Below are 17037 nucleotides of genomic sequence, written 5' to 3'. Positions count from 1 at the left end.
AGGTTAGAAAATTTCCCGTAAGAATAGTTATAGAAATTTTCGAAAAAGCAATATGGAAAATGGATAGAGGACAATGAACAAAAAGTTTGGTTTACCCATAGTAATTTCCATATAAACTTCGAATAGTTTGTGCCAAGTCAGTTTCTTACCAAATGAGTTTAAATTTTGGTAGGCTAATCAGGACCCAATTTGGAACTGTTTAAGCACTGTGGAGCGAAAATTTCAAATTTTGCATCAGTCTATTGTGCATGCTACACAATTATACTAATGCAAAAATGGACCTGGCCATTAACAACTTTGGAAGTGCTCAAAGAACACTTAATTGAGAGACGTAATAAAGCCAAAAGAAGAAGAAGCTACTAGTATTTCAATCAAAAACTCTGTTGGACAACCGGAAAAAAAACCAGTGATCCCTCTCCTTGGCTAGTTTTTAACCTGGACGTTGGTGGGCGGGCCTAATCTTATGCTTTATGGTCGAGCGTTGGAGACGGTTGGTTTAGGTCTGGCATCGTTGGCTCATGCCGTGGCAGAATAGCGTCATGAGCATGCGATGAGGATTACTGAGTTTCCCCTCTCTGATGAACCATTGCATGAGAAAACCAAAGTTCTAGCCTGAAGTGATATTATCACACCTGTTACTCCTTTTTTTAAGAGCCGCGTCGTAGTACGCTTACGTATAGGGAGATGGGACGATGAATTTTCGATTTCTTTACATTTTGCTGCACAAATCTAGTACTAAGCGTCATTTCCTCAAAACTCCCCCCCCCCCCCCCCCTATAACCGACCTCTCCAATCCCCTCCCATGGCGTTCAAGTGGTCCGCATAGACTATTCAGCCATTACCTTTCCTTTATCCTCGGCTTTGGATTGACTTGCGCTCCCATTGCTTTTTGTTATTTATTTACAATAATACAAACATTTAACAGATTAAATTTTGTGTATCCCAACAAACCATTCCCGACCATTGGCTAGTGGGTACTGAAGTGTCAATCTACTAAAATAAACTCTCATCCTACTCTAAATTATGATCGATCGATGACTAAACCTTTTTTTTTTCGAAAAAAAAAAATTGTATTATATTTTTTTAAGATTCTTGGACTAGACTTTTCGAAGGAATTTTGTTGTTGAAGGAATCTTGAGGAGATTTTAGAATGAATGTCAAAGATAATACCTAGGTATTGTGAAGACGATCCCAAAATCCGTGAAAAATACCAAGGGAGTCGAATTTCTGAACTGTTACACATATTTTTAGGAACTACCAGAGATAATTTTCAAACTTATTTTAGAATAATCTGGACTAGTAATGACTCATTTAACCTAGTGATCCCTTCAGCTATCGGTTTTATACTTAATTTAAATGTATATCGCACAACCGGGAAAATTTCCAAGACTCCGGGAACGAATCGGGGAAAAACCGGGAATTTGCTAATTGGAAATCACTGGTCACCATGCACGCTGAAACTGTCTAGCTAGATGTTTCGTTCAACGTCCATAAGGAGTTTCCCTAGAAGTTTGTTTCAAGTAGGTTACTTCCGACTTCTCCTGGCCTCTTCCAGCTTTCCCTGGAACTATGCCTTTCCTTGGATGTTTATTGCAACTTTGTCACAGTGTGTTTTCCATTTTTTCCGGAAGTGTCTTAAAACTACCTCTCAAAAAATTTTTCGGTTTTTTACTTTCCCCCAAAGTTTTATCTGAAATTTCCTGAAATTTTCTTCGCTCAGAATCTTTCAACTTCTTCTGGAAGATTCTTCCCTTTTCCGGTTTCTTGTAACTTTACTAGAAGTTTCTTCTGACTTATTCCGAAGTTTTCGTCCAACTTCCTCAGGAAGATCACTTTCTGACTATTTTTGTATCCGAATATCATTTACTGAAGTTAATTTTTTAAATCACTTATTGGCAAAATAATCTCGTCAAAAGGTTTAGCTAGCACCTTCATCTTTTTTTAAACAATCGAAAAATAATAATCTTCTCAAAAGGTTTAGCTAGCACCGTCAAGATACTGCCATCTCTCATCAAAATCGATGCAAACACGTTCCGAAGCTATATCAAGCATCTTTTAACCATTGAAATCAATTTGCACAGTGCGTAACACCATTTGTTTGCCTTTTGCTTGCTCATTCAACGGAATTTCTTTCTGCGAACAAGCATTTCTCACTGCAATTAAATTTATTACATGTTCTACTAGTATATACAAATTTAAGTAATCTCATTTCGCGCTGTACTCAATGCACCACGTGCCTTCAGCGTACTCTTCGCTTCGCGTTTCTACAGTGCAATCTCAACCATTTCGTCGTTAGTAGGTCCTCCGTTGGTAGTAGCTACAGCAGCAGCAGTAGCAGGTGTTGTTATCTGTCGTGCGAAAAAAAACGAAGCATGTTGCAAATATTACTCTCCCGCACAACGTCTCTCGGAAAGCAGCATTTGCACTCACAATTTTTAGCTTTTTTTTCGGTTGTGGTGGGCGATGATGATGGTAGTAGTTGTAGTAGTAGGTTTATGTTCAATCGAAAAGTACGCTCTCAAATTTGCTTTTAGTGATGGTGATATTTGAGATCCGCTTTTCGTTCGCATGCATGCAGTTGGTCTATACATACATTTACCTTGTGACGACGGACGTGACGGTGGTGGGCGTAACGCGGTAGGTATACCATCGTGACGTTCGGACGAACGCGTCAATGTAGGATTTGAGATTCGAGTTTTAGTGGCCTAGTAATGCTGATGATTTACCGTATGCTGGTATCTGGTTTGTGGTGGTGGAATGAATGAGTTATCGCGCATGATTGAAAGTAAAAACAAAGTTTGTTATTTTGACTGCTGCGCCGTCCACCGGCATTGGGGAATCGCCTTCAGATAGGCAATACCTGGTAAAAGCTACACTACAGTAACTACGGCGAAGCGCCGTTGTTTGCGAATGGAATTTTAGCCTGTGTTATTACTACCAAAGATCAGGCAGCTAGCAATTATGGAAAAGGAATATCGACTAAAACTCCATTCGCAAATAACGATACCTCTCTGTACTATCTAAATGCATGCTGGATGGGGTGGGTAAGGAGGAAACAAGTTAGTAGCCGCAATGGATAAACAACCGACTATGGTAAGTTATGATCTTTTATTGAGAAAATCACTAGCCGCCACAAAGTACAACAAACAACACAACAGCAATCGATTGGGTTTGGTCAGCCTTGGTGTTAGCTTGTTTCGCCTCAGAGTTATAAGTTCTACGATCGCTTCTTCCGGTCCGGGTGACCGTTTTCAGCGGGGTTATGGTTAGAGTGGTTGCCATTTTTATTAGTATCTAGCGTAGCGTGGGTCATCGTAGGTCTTACTTTGAAACACCGGATCCGGAAATGGGAACACATTTCCCGTACCACTCCCTGGCCGTAGTGCAGGTGGGCGATCGTGACGACCAGCACCAGTGCGTACAGGATGTTCCGTTCGTACTCGATCCAGAGTTCGGGCAGTCCCACGGCCGTGTAGGGAAAGATGCAAACGGCAGTAGCTGCCGTCAGCAGATTGAGCAGTCCGTTCCACAGATCCGCTCTCGTGTCGGTCATCTGGGCTACGATCACTCGGCACTGTTGGAAAAAGAAGTGTGAAAAATCGTACAGCCATATGTTGAGGAATCAGTCAGAACCTAATTGCAATGTTTTTTTTTTCGGTTAACTTTAGTGGCGTTTCCTTAACCTCAATCTACCTGTGCACCAGTGTTGGCAAAATCATCAATCAAATGATATTTTTCCGCTCTCATACGCTCTCAATATCACGCGTGATATTGGAACAAAATATCATGCTTGATATTGATTTTACAAGCTCCTTTGATATTGCGAGACTATTCACAACGTGCAAAAATCAAGTTGAGAGTTGACTCGACAGAAAAATGATTCCGTTGCACATCGTTTTCTTAGAAAAAGAAAGTATAGCTTGCTATCTCTTTTTATTCTTCACCGATGGTAGACACGAAGTGACTGCTGCCAGCCGTTATGAAAGTTTCAGTTGCGTTCGGGTGTAAAGTAAACATCATGAAACTCAATCTCACCACAGTTTGTTGATATTTGCAGCCAGGCTTGTAATTGCTCATTACAGCTAAATTAGAGATGAACTAGCCTAAGGCTAAAAATCTCTTTAATAAAGCTTTAAAAAAAAACATTACAGCTAAAATGCTATTTTTCGTAATTATGAAACAATGAGATATTATAATGATAATTTTTATTTGTAAGATGCAAGAAGAGGTGGTAAAGTTTGTGTATGACATATAAAATTTGTCCATTTTGCTTTCAGAAGGTCACAACTAGCGATTTTATGATCGCTGTTTGCTCGCTCATCGCGTTGCTCATCGTTACATTTTAGCTGTAATGAGCAATTGCAAGCCTGTTTGCAGCTGGTGAGTTTTGTTAGCTTGATATTCCGAGCTGCGATATCACAGCTTACCAAATCAACCACAGTTTTTTTCTTGTTGATTTCTGTCTACGAAGATCAAGCGTCTTGGGGCATTAGTGAGATTTGATTTTTTGATATTTTCCCAACACTGCTGTGCACCAACTCTCAAAACATAAACAATTATCAAAATATTGCTTGCAATTGATAGATATCGAGTAAACTAGAAAATTAAGTTTATTTTTCAACCGATTTGAGTGTGAATATGGCATTAAATCTTGTTTTGAAAGTTGGTGCACAGGTAAAAAGTGAGGTTACGGGACGCCACTGGTTAACTTACATCCATACATTTTTCTAGTTTTGGGTCGCATTTCCCTAATAAAGATGCATTTTTATTTCTGTCTAATGCACAGAGGTTCGGGTGGAAATTTAGCAGGATAGTAGTTCTAGCACTTTTGCTTAGGCGTTTGGTATCTTACATGAAATTTTTTGTGCTTAAAAAGTCCCTTCTTTTGGTGATTGTAAACATAAGGGTGGTCCTCAAATTAATTGTTTTTCAAAAACTTACTTTCTTATGTTCGATAATAAAGACATATGATCTTGAGCAAAGTTGTAGCTGAGTTAATTTCAAGTAATTTAGCCATTATAGAGTAATTTTCAAGAAATGACATTGGGCCACAATTGAAAAATGTTTTTTGATGCAAATATCTTGAATATACAGAAAATTATTGCTAGAATATATTTCTTGAACTCCTGTAGCAAAGTTAAGTATCATAAATAGTAGCAAAACAAGTTTTTAAAAATGTCCACAGGTACACACTTTTATGTGGACAGACGAGGATACACACGATATTTAGCCATACATACGAAGTACATTGTGATCATAACCAAGTGTACTCGTAATAAATAGCTACGTTAAGTTGACACATTTTATGATATTTTAACCAAATTTATGTTTTGGCCCAATGTCACCCCCATAAGGTTTTACATTGGTCTATTTTTAATTTATTTTAGTAAAATGACAGCAATTTCATTCAGTCGTTCCATGACAGTCGTAAATATATAATTGATGAATATATTGACATACCGTAAAACGGGGTAACATTGATTGTTTTTTAAAGTATATTCTAAATAATGTTTACAGCAATGAATGTTTTTTTTTAAATTTTATATTTTTAAAACAAGGTTTGAGGATAAAAGAAGCAATTCGTTAGTAATATGTCTAACGGAAATTACAGTATTTGCACTATTTTTTTAGTTTTGTGACCGAACTTCAGTTTTTTCGATTTGGGGTTACTTTGATAATGCTCGATGAATGTAGAAAAAAATGGGTGAGACTCAATCAATTTAGTTCTTTAAACATGTAACTTAGAATGAGTATATACTCAGAAAATATCATAAGCAATAAAAATACAACATTGAATTTGTGATGGCTATATCGGAAATACATTTCATAAGTGATGGTTTGAGTGCTTTTTCAACAAGTGGAAAAAGCGAAAATTGTTTTTTTTTTAATATGTTTGTAAAGTATGTAACACATACTATAAAAAAACTATATATGATATCAACGGAAATACCCTAAGCTACAATATGGAACCAATATTTCGAATTGGGAAAAAGCGCAGTGAGTAAATTTAATCTTTACATTATACTATCAAAGGTACCCGCATTATCAAAGATGCCCTGTTTTACGGTATTTAAAATTGTTTTCCTTGCTAAAATGTGACTGTTGTAAGGAAGGGACGAAAAATATTGTTTGTTTTGCCCAATGTCACCCTCATTTACGGTACCTTAAACATATATGTTTTCAGCTCTAAATCTTTTTTTTAGAAATGTATCGTAAAAGTCGTCTTTAAATAACTTTTACCATTTTTTGCCGAATAATGTAAATCGATATCTTGCGATAATAAACGTAAATCGAGATCACGAGATCTTCATGAAATACGCCTTTTTCAAATGTGAATCACTCAGCAAGGGGCTTATAAACACAAATTTCAAAGTTAGCGTTTGTAAGCAGGGCTGTAAAGCCCCTCAGAGCGTTTGCAAAGCAACTTTGTGCATGTATCGCACAACACTCGACAAAGAGAGTGTGGTTCTCCCATTTGCTTCGCACACTCTTTTCCAACTTATCTTTGAGAAAGCGATCCACACAATGAGCGGTACACTCGGTGCGGCTCAAGGAGCGAATAAAATACAACAAGCAGCTAAACACTCTTTTTTGAGTTCTTTCACCACAATAACATGCATAGCAAATGAAGAAGTGCACAACAAAGACTAATGTTGTCTAGCAGAAAACTTCAAATTAATCCATGATTTCAGAGTTAACAAGTCAATTATGCGTTTGGTTAGATACTTTAGTTAATAAGCTACGGAACAAAGTCAATGAGAACGCGTGATATGAATGTTTGCACCCATTATTCCCAAAAACAAAAAACGCTCCGACCGAATCAATTTTATCTTAATCCGATAGGCCGAAGTGAATTCATTGCCGTTTCAATGGCGTTTCAATGCGTTAGGCCGAGTTTGGCGTCAAGAAGCAGTGTTAGACTTTTGACAATATCTCAACGATTGGTTTATCTTTGTCAAATCTTACGGTACGCACGGAAAGGTAAATAAATTTAGAAGCCATCAGTAATAATTCCGTTTGGTGCTAAGTGCGGGTTGTGTTTAATAGGCCGGACATGGGGTAGTTAACCCTAACTTAGTGAATTTCAGAAAATCAGCGCATTGCGAGCATTGATGACGGCCCTGTTTGAAAGGATACAACTTTATGTACACTATATGAAAAAAATTAGAGATATAATTTTTGTTCAATTTATATAAAATCAATTTAACCTTATAATATTGATATACTTGTCATTGTAACTTCTTTATAACAAAGATAAACACGAAATTATGCGTCTTGAGAAGGACTCTCGAAGATGACTTTGAAATAAGATAAATTTGATACAAAAAAATACAGACAAAAGATGATTTAAGAGGGCCACCCTAACTACAAATTTAAATACTTACTTTCTTATTTTTGAAAATAAAAACGTAGAGCAGTTCGACGCCAAATGACGAATCGACCAGATTCGACCTTCTCAGATGGAATATTAGATTAATTTAAGATCAAGTTGTAGGACAAATAATTCCTTTTTAGAAAAAATATACATGTTAAAAAATAACCAGTAATTTTCAAAACAAAATAAAAAAAAGCGTTTAAAACTTAAATAAAACAAAAATACAAATTTGTTGAATATTTTTCATTAAAAAAATGAAACATGCTATGTTCTGTGAAATTTCATGTTGGACACTTAAGAAACAATTAGCCTTTATTTACTGCAGTGACAGATGTCACTGCGAATAGAAAAAAGGAGAAGACACTTAAAAGATTTATAATAATCGCAGTACAACATCTTTTGAACAAATTTTGAACTTTTTATTCAAACAATTTATTAAAAAAATCTACAGACAAAACCATTTCATAGATTGAAAGTCGTTTTCTGTTCAAAAAATCAGAACAAAAAGTTCCAAACATTTACCAAAAGTTTTGGTGCATTATTATTTTTTTTTTAATTTTTAAGTATTTTGAAAATTTGACAGTAGGACGTTCTCGGTAGCTTAGTGGTTACCAATTCTGCTAACTGAGCACAAGGTCGGGTTTTTCATTTCCAGGTCCTTCCCTTTCCTGCAATTTTAAACTAAGCCTTATTCTATCTCCATTGCTGTTATATATCTGCCAGCAATGTATCCAATGGATTAACCCTCCCCACTTACAATCCTTCAAAACTCCTGTAACACTTATGAGAGGTCATAGAGTTCTCTGCATTTCTCTTAAGTAAGTGTCCAACTAACAATCCTTCCCATTTCCAGCAGTTGCAAGGCCGTGGCCAGGACAGTTCTCGATTGTTGGAGATAGTGCTACTTCCAACTATGAGGCCGAGATCAATTTCAAAATTTCGGTCGATACGGTAACGGACGGTGGTGGCAATACCATAGAGGTAACTCTAAGACCACTGGGTCCCGAAGAAAATCATTATTATTTTTGGCTCACTCAGTACCAGAACAACCGTCCCAAGCAGTCCCAAGCTATTTCACTCACCCCTGCATGTTCTGCATGAATCCACACACCCCTGATGTTATCTGTCAAACTTTCATAGCGAATCAAAACAAACATAGTGTAGTAATAGAATTTCAACTAGAATAGGGTACGTTAATCGTTTGCTTGGGAAAAATAGGCTACTAAAGTGGTGAGCCAATTTAAAATCGTTAGTTTCGTATTGATTGTTGGCAATACTCTCAAACAATGGTCTTGAACTTGTACCACCTACAAATTTGTGCAACTTACTCAATAAAAAAATCTTGAAAATTTCACTAAAGATAGAATTTTTCATAAGATTTCTAATAAAAATCATTCAATTTGATAAGCTCACGGATGATGAGCTAAGAGTGATGAGAGTGATCCATCATCCAAGAAAAAAATCTAATAAACTTTCCCGGTTTAATGCCAAGAAGGAAAAGGTCCCACCTATTGTGAAAACCACTTCCGATTTCCATGCTCTTCGCAAGGAACTTTTGAACTCCGTGAAAGTTAAGTTTTCGCTACAAATTGGACGTAGGGGTGAATGCCGTGTATTGGCTGAAACCTTGGACGGATTTAAATGTCTTCTCAAGTACCTTACTGAGAGGCAACTTACATTTTTTACTTACGACACCAAAGCTGAACGTCTGTTCACGGTTGTCTTGAAAGGTCTACCCAATGGTGAATCCCTGGATCAGATCAAAGATGAATTGACTAAATTACTTTGAGTTGAGCCTGACCAAGTACTCAAAATGAAAATGAAATTCCGTCCTGGCGATTTGCGCAACGAGATTTCTATTAATTTTTATTTAGTTCACTTCAAGTCTAGTGAACTAAACAACCCTAAGGTCTTAGAAAAAGCTAGCCTAATGCTCCATGTCCTAGTGAAGTGGGAACACTTCAAGAAGACTAGAGGAAATTTCCAAAACCTCATCCAGTGCCGTAAGTGCCAAGGATGGGGTCACGGAACAAAAAAATTCCACATGCCAGCTAAATGCATGAATTGTGGTGATTCCTCTCACGCAAAAGACGTGAAAGACGTGAAGGAAGATCCTAAGAAATTTAAATGTTAAAATTGTGGTGAAACCACAAATCCAATTTTTGGGAATGTAAGACTCGCAAAGCGATCCTAAAATCTCGTTCTAAGCGAACATGTAGGAAACGCTCCACGTTCCCGACCAGGTACAAATTCCTCTGCTGTTAACAACGGTCAGCGAGGCACAAATTCTACATTCGTACCCGTAGGTACAAATATCACCCCTGCTTCAAATTCTTCATCTATACCTGGTTTTAACAATGTTCAGCAAGTAAATGGAGCTACCCATGCTGCTATTGCAGCCAACATAATTCTAACGGAAATTTTGATGATTTTGACTTAGGTAGCATTACTGCTCCTAAAATGGAATTTTTAAAGAAATCATTACTGATATGCTAAAAACTAACTCCATGTTTGATGCTATTCAAACTGGAGCTAAATTTGCGAACAATATCGTCATGAATTTGAAATGTAGTAACGGATTTTAAATCATTAAATATTTTGAATTGGAATGCTCGATCACTTACAGATAATGAGGACGAGCTATTTAACCTTTTGAGAGTTCATAACGTGCATATTGCCGTTAAAACTGAAACGTCCCTTAAACCTGACCATAAGGTTAAAAGGGACGCACTTTATTTAATTTATCGAAATGATTGTCTTGATGGCGCCTGTGGTGGCGTTGCCACCATTGTTCATAGACGTATCAAACATCAAATTCTTTCTTCGTTAGAAACCAAAGTTTTTGAAACTTTAAGAGTTTCTGTCGAAACGGGATTTGGACAACTTACATTTACAGGTGCCTATTTGCCATTCTAATGCGTAGGCCAGCAAACATTTTTTCTGAAAAGTTGACCTGGCAACTTACCTGTCATAGTTCTAAATTTTTCATTATTGGTGATTATAATACAAAACACCACTCATGGAGTAATGCTCAAAGCAATTCCAATGGTAATATTCTGTCTATTCAATAACTGAACAGCCCAACATGCTTTTCTTTAAAAATCCCTCAACTATTGATTTGGTCTTAACTGATCAATGTCAACTTTATAGCCAATTGGTTACCCATGCTGACTTCGGTTCTAATCACCTTCCAGTAACTTTTGAAATATCCCAAGAAATAATTTCTAATCTCAAAAGCTCTACTTTAAAATACCATACAGCTGATTGGGAGCAATATTCAACATTTATGAAATATAGCTTTGATTCAAATATTCCTTTGCAAACCAAAGATGATATTAATTATGCTCTTGAATCTCTGACTACTTCTATAGTTGAAGCAAGAGCAGCTTCAGTAACAAAATGCGAGGTAAACTCAATTCAATTATACTAGTTGGCAATCTTCAGCTCTTGGAGGCTATATCAAAGAACACGCGGTTCTGCCATGAAAGTGATCTGGCGGGATTTGCAAAAACAAATAAAAGAGCGGTTATCTACCCTGAGCAACAACACTTTTGAAAATAATGTTTTGAAATTAAACTCGAGTTCCTAACCCTTTTGGAAGCTCACAAACATTTTGAAAAACCTCAAAAGAATATTCGAGCTCTCAAAGAAGGAGGTAAAATTTTGATTACAAATTCGGAAAAAAGCTCAGAAACTTGCTAATCAATTCGAGTCTTACTAGTTCAGTTTGGGTCTTACTAGTCCTATTGAGAATCAGATTGCTCGGGATTATCTGGATATTATCTCTCGGGACAACATTTTTGATGATTCCTGGGGGACTGATTTGGACGAAGTAAGATCTATAACTAAAAAGTTTCAAAATATGAAAGCTCCAGATGGAATTTACTATATCCTCATCAAAAAACTCTCAGAGAGTACCTTGTCTTTCTTGGTAAAACTATTTAACAGATGTTTCCATTAGGCATACTTTTCTGACAAATGGAAAAATGCAAAAAAAATCAGCTGAAGCTTCTAGTTAACGTCCAATATTTTTTTTAATTTTTAATAGAATGATGCTTCACATCAATACGAACTCAATTTTTGCAGATGAGCAGTTTGCATTTTGCCATGGGCATTCAACTACTCATCAACTCTTAAGAGTTACCAATTTAATTCGTTCAAACAAATCTGAAGGCTACTTCAGTGTTTGGCATGAAGGTTTGATTGCTAAATTGAAAAAGTTTAATTTTCCACTCTATATTATGAAATTAGTTCAACATTATTTAACTGACAGGAATCTCCAGGTAAATTATCAATATTCAAAATCTGAACGACTACCTGTTAGAGCAGGAGTTCCTCAGGGTAGCATTCTTGGGCCTATATTGTATAAAATTTTCACTTCGCTCTCTGATTTGCCTCAGGGCTGCCACAAATCTTTGTTCGCCCATGACACAGGCATTTTCACTAAAGGAAGAAGTCTTCGTGTTATTTGCAATAGACTACAGGAAAGTTTAGATATTTTCTCTTCTTATTTACAAAAACGGAAGATTTCTTCCAACGCTTCCAAACTCATCTTATAATATTTCCACATAAGCCTAGAGCTTCCTTTTTGAAACCTAGTAGTAGTCACACAGTTACTATGGACGGAGTTCCAATTTATTGATCAAGTCAAGTGAAATATTTTAGATTAGTACTTGACCAAAAATTAACTTTCAAAGCTCACATTGAGGACATCTAAGCCAAATTTAACAAATGTTTAAAATGTTTTGTGGAGGAAATCCAAACTTTGCCTGAATAATAAACTTCTAATATTTAAACAAGTTTTTAGACCGGCCATGCTTTACAATGTGCAAATATGGTCTAGTTGTTGCTCTACCAGGAAAAAAGCACTTCAAAGAATTCAGAACAAAATTATGAAGATGCTTTTGAAGTTGCCTCTCTAGTACAGTGCTAAAAAAAATCAAAACAAATCGTTCTCTTCCTTACAGCATTCACATTATAGCAAGGTAAACAACTTTAAACATATCATGTATTTATGACACTTAACTTAACAGCACAATTTAAATAAAACAACTGGTAAAACACCATTTTGTGTATATTCACGATATTTGCACCAATATACAGTTTTAAATTTTGGTCCAATGTCACCCGTCTTACGGTACATAGAATTTCGAATGTTGAGACTTTAGAACGAATGTACAAAAAAATTCTCAATTGCAACAATTAATTCCATTTGTATTTAGATAAGATTATATCTTATTTAGGCCTTAGAAAAGCCAAAACTTAAAAAAAAAGATATGTCAAATAGATTTACTGAATCACCAAAGATGGCATGAGAAACGCCAATGATTTTAAAATTGACAAAAATTATCTTGAAAATGACCTTAGAAATGCCACAGTGACCTTAAGAAGGATACAACCATAGAGGTAACTCTAAGACCAGAAGATCCCGAAAAAATGAGCTCAACTTTTTGGCTCAGCTCTGGCACTATCTTCGGTCCCAAGCTAACCGATGCACTCCTCGAAACATAGTTAAATCCACGAACCCCTCATTTTATCTGTCAAACTTTCATAGTGAATCAAAACAAACATAGTGTAGTACTGGAATTTATACTAGAATGGGGTACGATAATCGATTTCTCGCGTCACTTTTCAAATAGACCAATTATGAGAAAATCGAAGTTGAAGTTCGACAGATTATCATTTAAACTGTTTAGAAACAATACATTTTGCAATGCTATTTTTCATGGAGTCAGTGAATAATAAAGTTGAAAATTCAGTAGAAACGATAAAATACAATTTTACTTTGAATTTCATGCTATAACATAGAAAAAACCACATAGGTCGTTTTGTCAAGTCGCGTTGTACATCGGACATGTTACATTGGAAGATTTATCTCACTGACATAATCAATGAGTGTTACATTGGACGTTAAGATCTACATGATACTAGATTCCCTTTCACAGATTTCATAGTAGAATACCTAACTTTAGATTGGCCCCGCCTTTAGAAAACGAGCACCAATCAGGTTAGGCAGTCCGAATGACCGAAGTAACAATCATGTACCCATCATTTCAAACTTTACATTGGACAATTTTTGAGCTAAGATTTTCTTAAATAAATGAAAGTAAATTTGGATGGGTGTTTTTGTATCACATACAATGATAGAAGAGCAATAGTTTGTATCGCTTAACTCGATTTGTTTACATTTGTTACATTGGTCTATTTGAAAAGTGACGTGAGATTTGCTTGGGACCAATAGGCTAGTCAAGTAGTGAGCCAATTTAAAATCGTTAGTTTCGAATTGATTGTTGATAGAACTGCCAAAATAAAGTAGAAATGTTATTCCTTCGCTCCTGCAGAGGAGACCGATACCACTTGCATTCCCTCAGTTTTTGAGAGTAACGCAGTTAAAAAGTTCATTACCGGTCATTCAAAACGTATAAACTTGTTATTCAATTACTACTATAAATAGATTTTGACTGATCCTTATTGCAAAAGGGGAACTGAGAGTCAGGGTACTTACATTGATGTTGGAGAAAACTGTTCCGCTGAGAATGATAAACATCCTCGGCTCCAGATTAACAATACTGTTTCGCGAATACAAGCCCCAGATTGTGCTCACGACAAATAGAGAAATCAGTGGAATCATAGGTCGAACTGCTTCTTTAAATGGACGCATATTGCCCGTTTTATCACGATATGATCTAGATTAATCAGTAGAACCAACTGTCAATTGAACTGTTTACCAATTTTCTCAAGGATACACTTACTTGTATATATTATGGATAATAATGGGATGGCTGGTAATCATAGGCGATACGTATAACGTAATCTCAAAGATTATACATGGTTTAATTCCAAAAATGGTGTTTTGCCAGATCTCCGGTCCAAAAATGCCGGTTGCACCCAATGTTAACGATACACCCTGAAAGAAAAAAAGCCGAAATACTATGACACTGTGTTCTGGTTGTAACAGTTCATCCCAGAAGACCTACCCACATGAGAAAATCGTAGCCCCATGGCAGGAACATAACCCCCGTGATGTATTTTTCCACGTGTGAAAGATAGAAGTTGAGATAGGCATTGAGCATCACAAAGTGCATCCTTATTGGAGGTAGATCGAATCTTCCGAACAAACTGAAAACGTACACCGGAATCAACAGTGTCGAGTACGAGTCCAGTCCGTGATCGAACAGTTCACCTAGCGGTCCGCTGGTTCCCGTTCGCCGGGCCTGCTTTCCATCAATACCATCTGCAAGAGGTAAACATTTAGACTGTGCTATATGGCGACATCTCGTGGCGTCTTCCCAACTCACCTAACGTATATGCTACAAATATGCTAATTGCTGCCACTATCCAAACCCAACCGGGAATTGGGTTTGGAGTTATGGTAGCAACCGTGAATCCAAAGTCGAAGTAACCTATCAGGAAGAAAGTGATCACCGTGAGCATGAATCCGGAGAATGTGAGCAGATTCGGGGCGATCCATCTGGGGCAGAATTGTACCAGCCAGTTCCAGAATGGGTGCATCACATGGACGCTGAGTATGCTGGTGTCGACGCAGCTGTACTGCAAAGAAAATAAAACACATTATAAAAAAAAGTTATATTTTACCACCAGAGAGGCGCAAAAATAGTCTTATCGTGGGATTATAAAAAGGGAAAGTTCACGGCATGGAATTTGCTCGGGTCATCGCTTCCATCAGCTGCCGGCCGACCATACACAAGGCGCAGAAATGAATTATTTTCCTTCCACTTCTCCTATCAGTTGTCATTCAATCCAGTTAAACGCCTATTTATGTCGACTATAGAGGAGTAAGAACACGCGATCATACAGTAACGGACATAAGTATATAACTATGCGAATTTTTGCTCTAGTTGTAATTTGTTTTTTTCGGGTGCCATGATTTTTTTTTTCAAATCTTGGCTTCTGTATTGATCAAGTATTTGAGATTTATCGGTACTTTTTTGTAATTGGTTAAATCTGTAAGAATTTGTTGCTGTCTTCGACAAACTAGATCGGGTGATAAAAGACTGCCGGATTCTGAACAAATAAGATCAGAATTTGGTCACTAGGCGGTGCTAGTGGTCATTTAAGCCACCTATTCAGACTATGAGCTGTTTTTCAAAACCCTGATTAATTAGGAAGTAGGTGCCCAAGTAACAATTCAAGCTGATCAGTAAGAACAGAAGCTGATTATTGGTTGATTTAAGGTGTACAAAACTGATTAACAGCAGGCTGAATATATAGTTGATTAGTAGTGCGTGAAGCTAATTGTATCCCCATAATTCAACCTCAATAAGTTAGCTGATCTAAAGATTGAACAAGCTTTATTTTAGCTTAACATTACTCCACAAATCAGCAATGCACTACAAATATTTTGATAGCCTGATTTGTTAAATGTAGTCAGTGTCACTCGTTGCATTTCCGGCATTTTAGTTCTTCTAAATTCACTGCCTATCTTTCTAATCCCAAGCAGCGGCAGCAGTAGAGACAAGGTAGAGGAGCATTTTAGGAATAGCCCCAGGTAGAAGTGCGCTGCGACGACATTGGAAGCATTAAGATTTGTATTTCTGTGTTTTGACTGCTATATTGCACTGAATTTTCTGACAGAATTCCAAAAATATAACTCATTTATGGCACTAAAACAGCTCCCACATTTTTTTTTTTTTTTTTTTTTTTTCCGTCGATCTTGTTTTCCGTGCTGAGCACCAATGCTACCGACGTGCCAGGAAGGCAGCTCCCACACCTGGACCCTACCTATCGACCCATCAACTCATGAACCGGGGGCCAACGGCTTTACTTCCCATCCGAAGGAAGGCGTGATCAGAGATGTTATGCCTCAGAACATCCCGGCGGCGCCGACTGGGATTGAACCCAGGCCTGCTGGGGTGAGAGGTAATCACGCTTACCACTACACCACCTTCGCCGTTAGCTCCCACATGACGATCGAAATAAATCGCGCACTTGTGTCGTCCACATTGTGTTAACTACACTTGAAATGAGAGGAATGTTTTACTGTCACCAGTTGTTGTTTACAATTCTGCATTGGTGTATAATACTCTTCCGGTTGCTGTTATTCAACTTAAATTTGACGTGTTTCAAGTTAATGATCATACCTTTTGCCACACATATGCTTAAGTGGTCCAGTAGGTATGATTTATGGCCATCCAATTACACGGACAGAAAATTGTTTGCATTGAACCAAAAAAACTTTAATTGTATTTAAGCAAACAATTCCGGTTGAAATTATATTGCATTTTGTTGTTTCAATAATACTTATTCATATAAATTCGAAATAGGATTCTTTTCGTTTTAATCAGCTACTTTTCAACTGCAACTATTGTAAAAATAACAATATTCTATTATTAAGGCAACAATAGTTAATTTTAATTTAGCATTTATTTGCTGTGTCTCTAGGCCATGAAAGCAAAAATAACTACCAACCATTCCCTCATTTTCACCCGGACAAAAATGTAAACAATAACAATACTTCCGCTTTCCTCGTAAGTATTGTTTTTAATTGTGAATTTCGGGAAATAAGTGCAAGATTTTCGAAAATCTTGAGACTTGAGGTAAGTAAGTATGCTGCAATTCGAGCTGCAGTTGATAAATATAATCAATTTTTCTGTTTGCTCCCGACGCCAGAAAGGCAGCTCCCACATCTGGACCCTACATAT

General features: G+C 36.9%; 1 protein-coding gene across 5 annotated transcripts in view; it reads right to left on the bottom strand.

Annotated features, from left to right (window-relative positions):
* Window positions 1–2146: 2146 nt before the first annotated feature.
* LOC135711313 (ethanolaminephosphotransferase 1) overlaps window positions 2147–17037 on the bottom strand; it is a 37079-nt gene continuing 22188 nt past the window's right edge. For 3 of the 5 annotated variants that reach the window (XM_065234106.1, XM_065234121.1, XM_065234113.1), the window contains exons 3-7: window positions 14674–14926; window positions 14353–14609; window positions 14128–14282; window positions 13881–14061; window positions 3090–3574 (exon numbers count right to left, since the gene is read on the bottom strand). In XM_065234106.1, coding sequence (XP_065090178.1) covers window positions 3218–3574; window positions 13881–14061; window positions 14128–14282; window positions 14353–14609; window positions 14674–14926 — 1203 coding nt within the window. In that variant the 3' untranslated portion in view covers window positions 3090–3217. Of the gene's footprint in view, window positions 2349–2430; window positions 2740–3089; window positions 3575–13880; window positions 14062–14127; window positions 14283–14352; window positions 14610–14673; window positions 14927–17037 lie in introns of those variants that run through there. The other 2 variants (XR_010518476.1, XM_065234130.1) reach the window with 2 other exon arrangements.

The sequence above is a fragment of the Ochlerotatus camptorhynchus genome, unplaced genomic scaffold (assembly GCF_037179485.1).
Source record: "Ochlerotatus camptorhynchus isolate MF236.1 unplaced genomic scaffold, CSIRO-AGI_Acam_v1.1 ptg000037l, whole genome shotgun sequence".
Classification (NCBI taxonomy): Eukaryota; Metazoa; Arthropoda; class Insecta; order Diptera; family Culicidae; genus Ochlerotatus; species Ochlerotatus camptorhynchus.
This window is presented reverse-complemented; position numbering and strand designations above follow the sequence as displayed.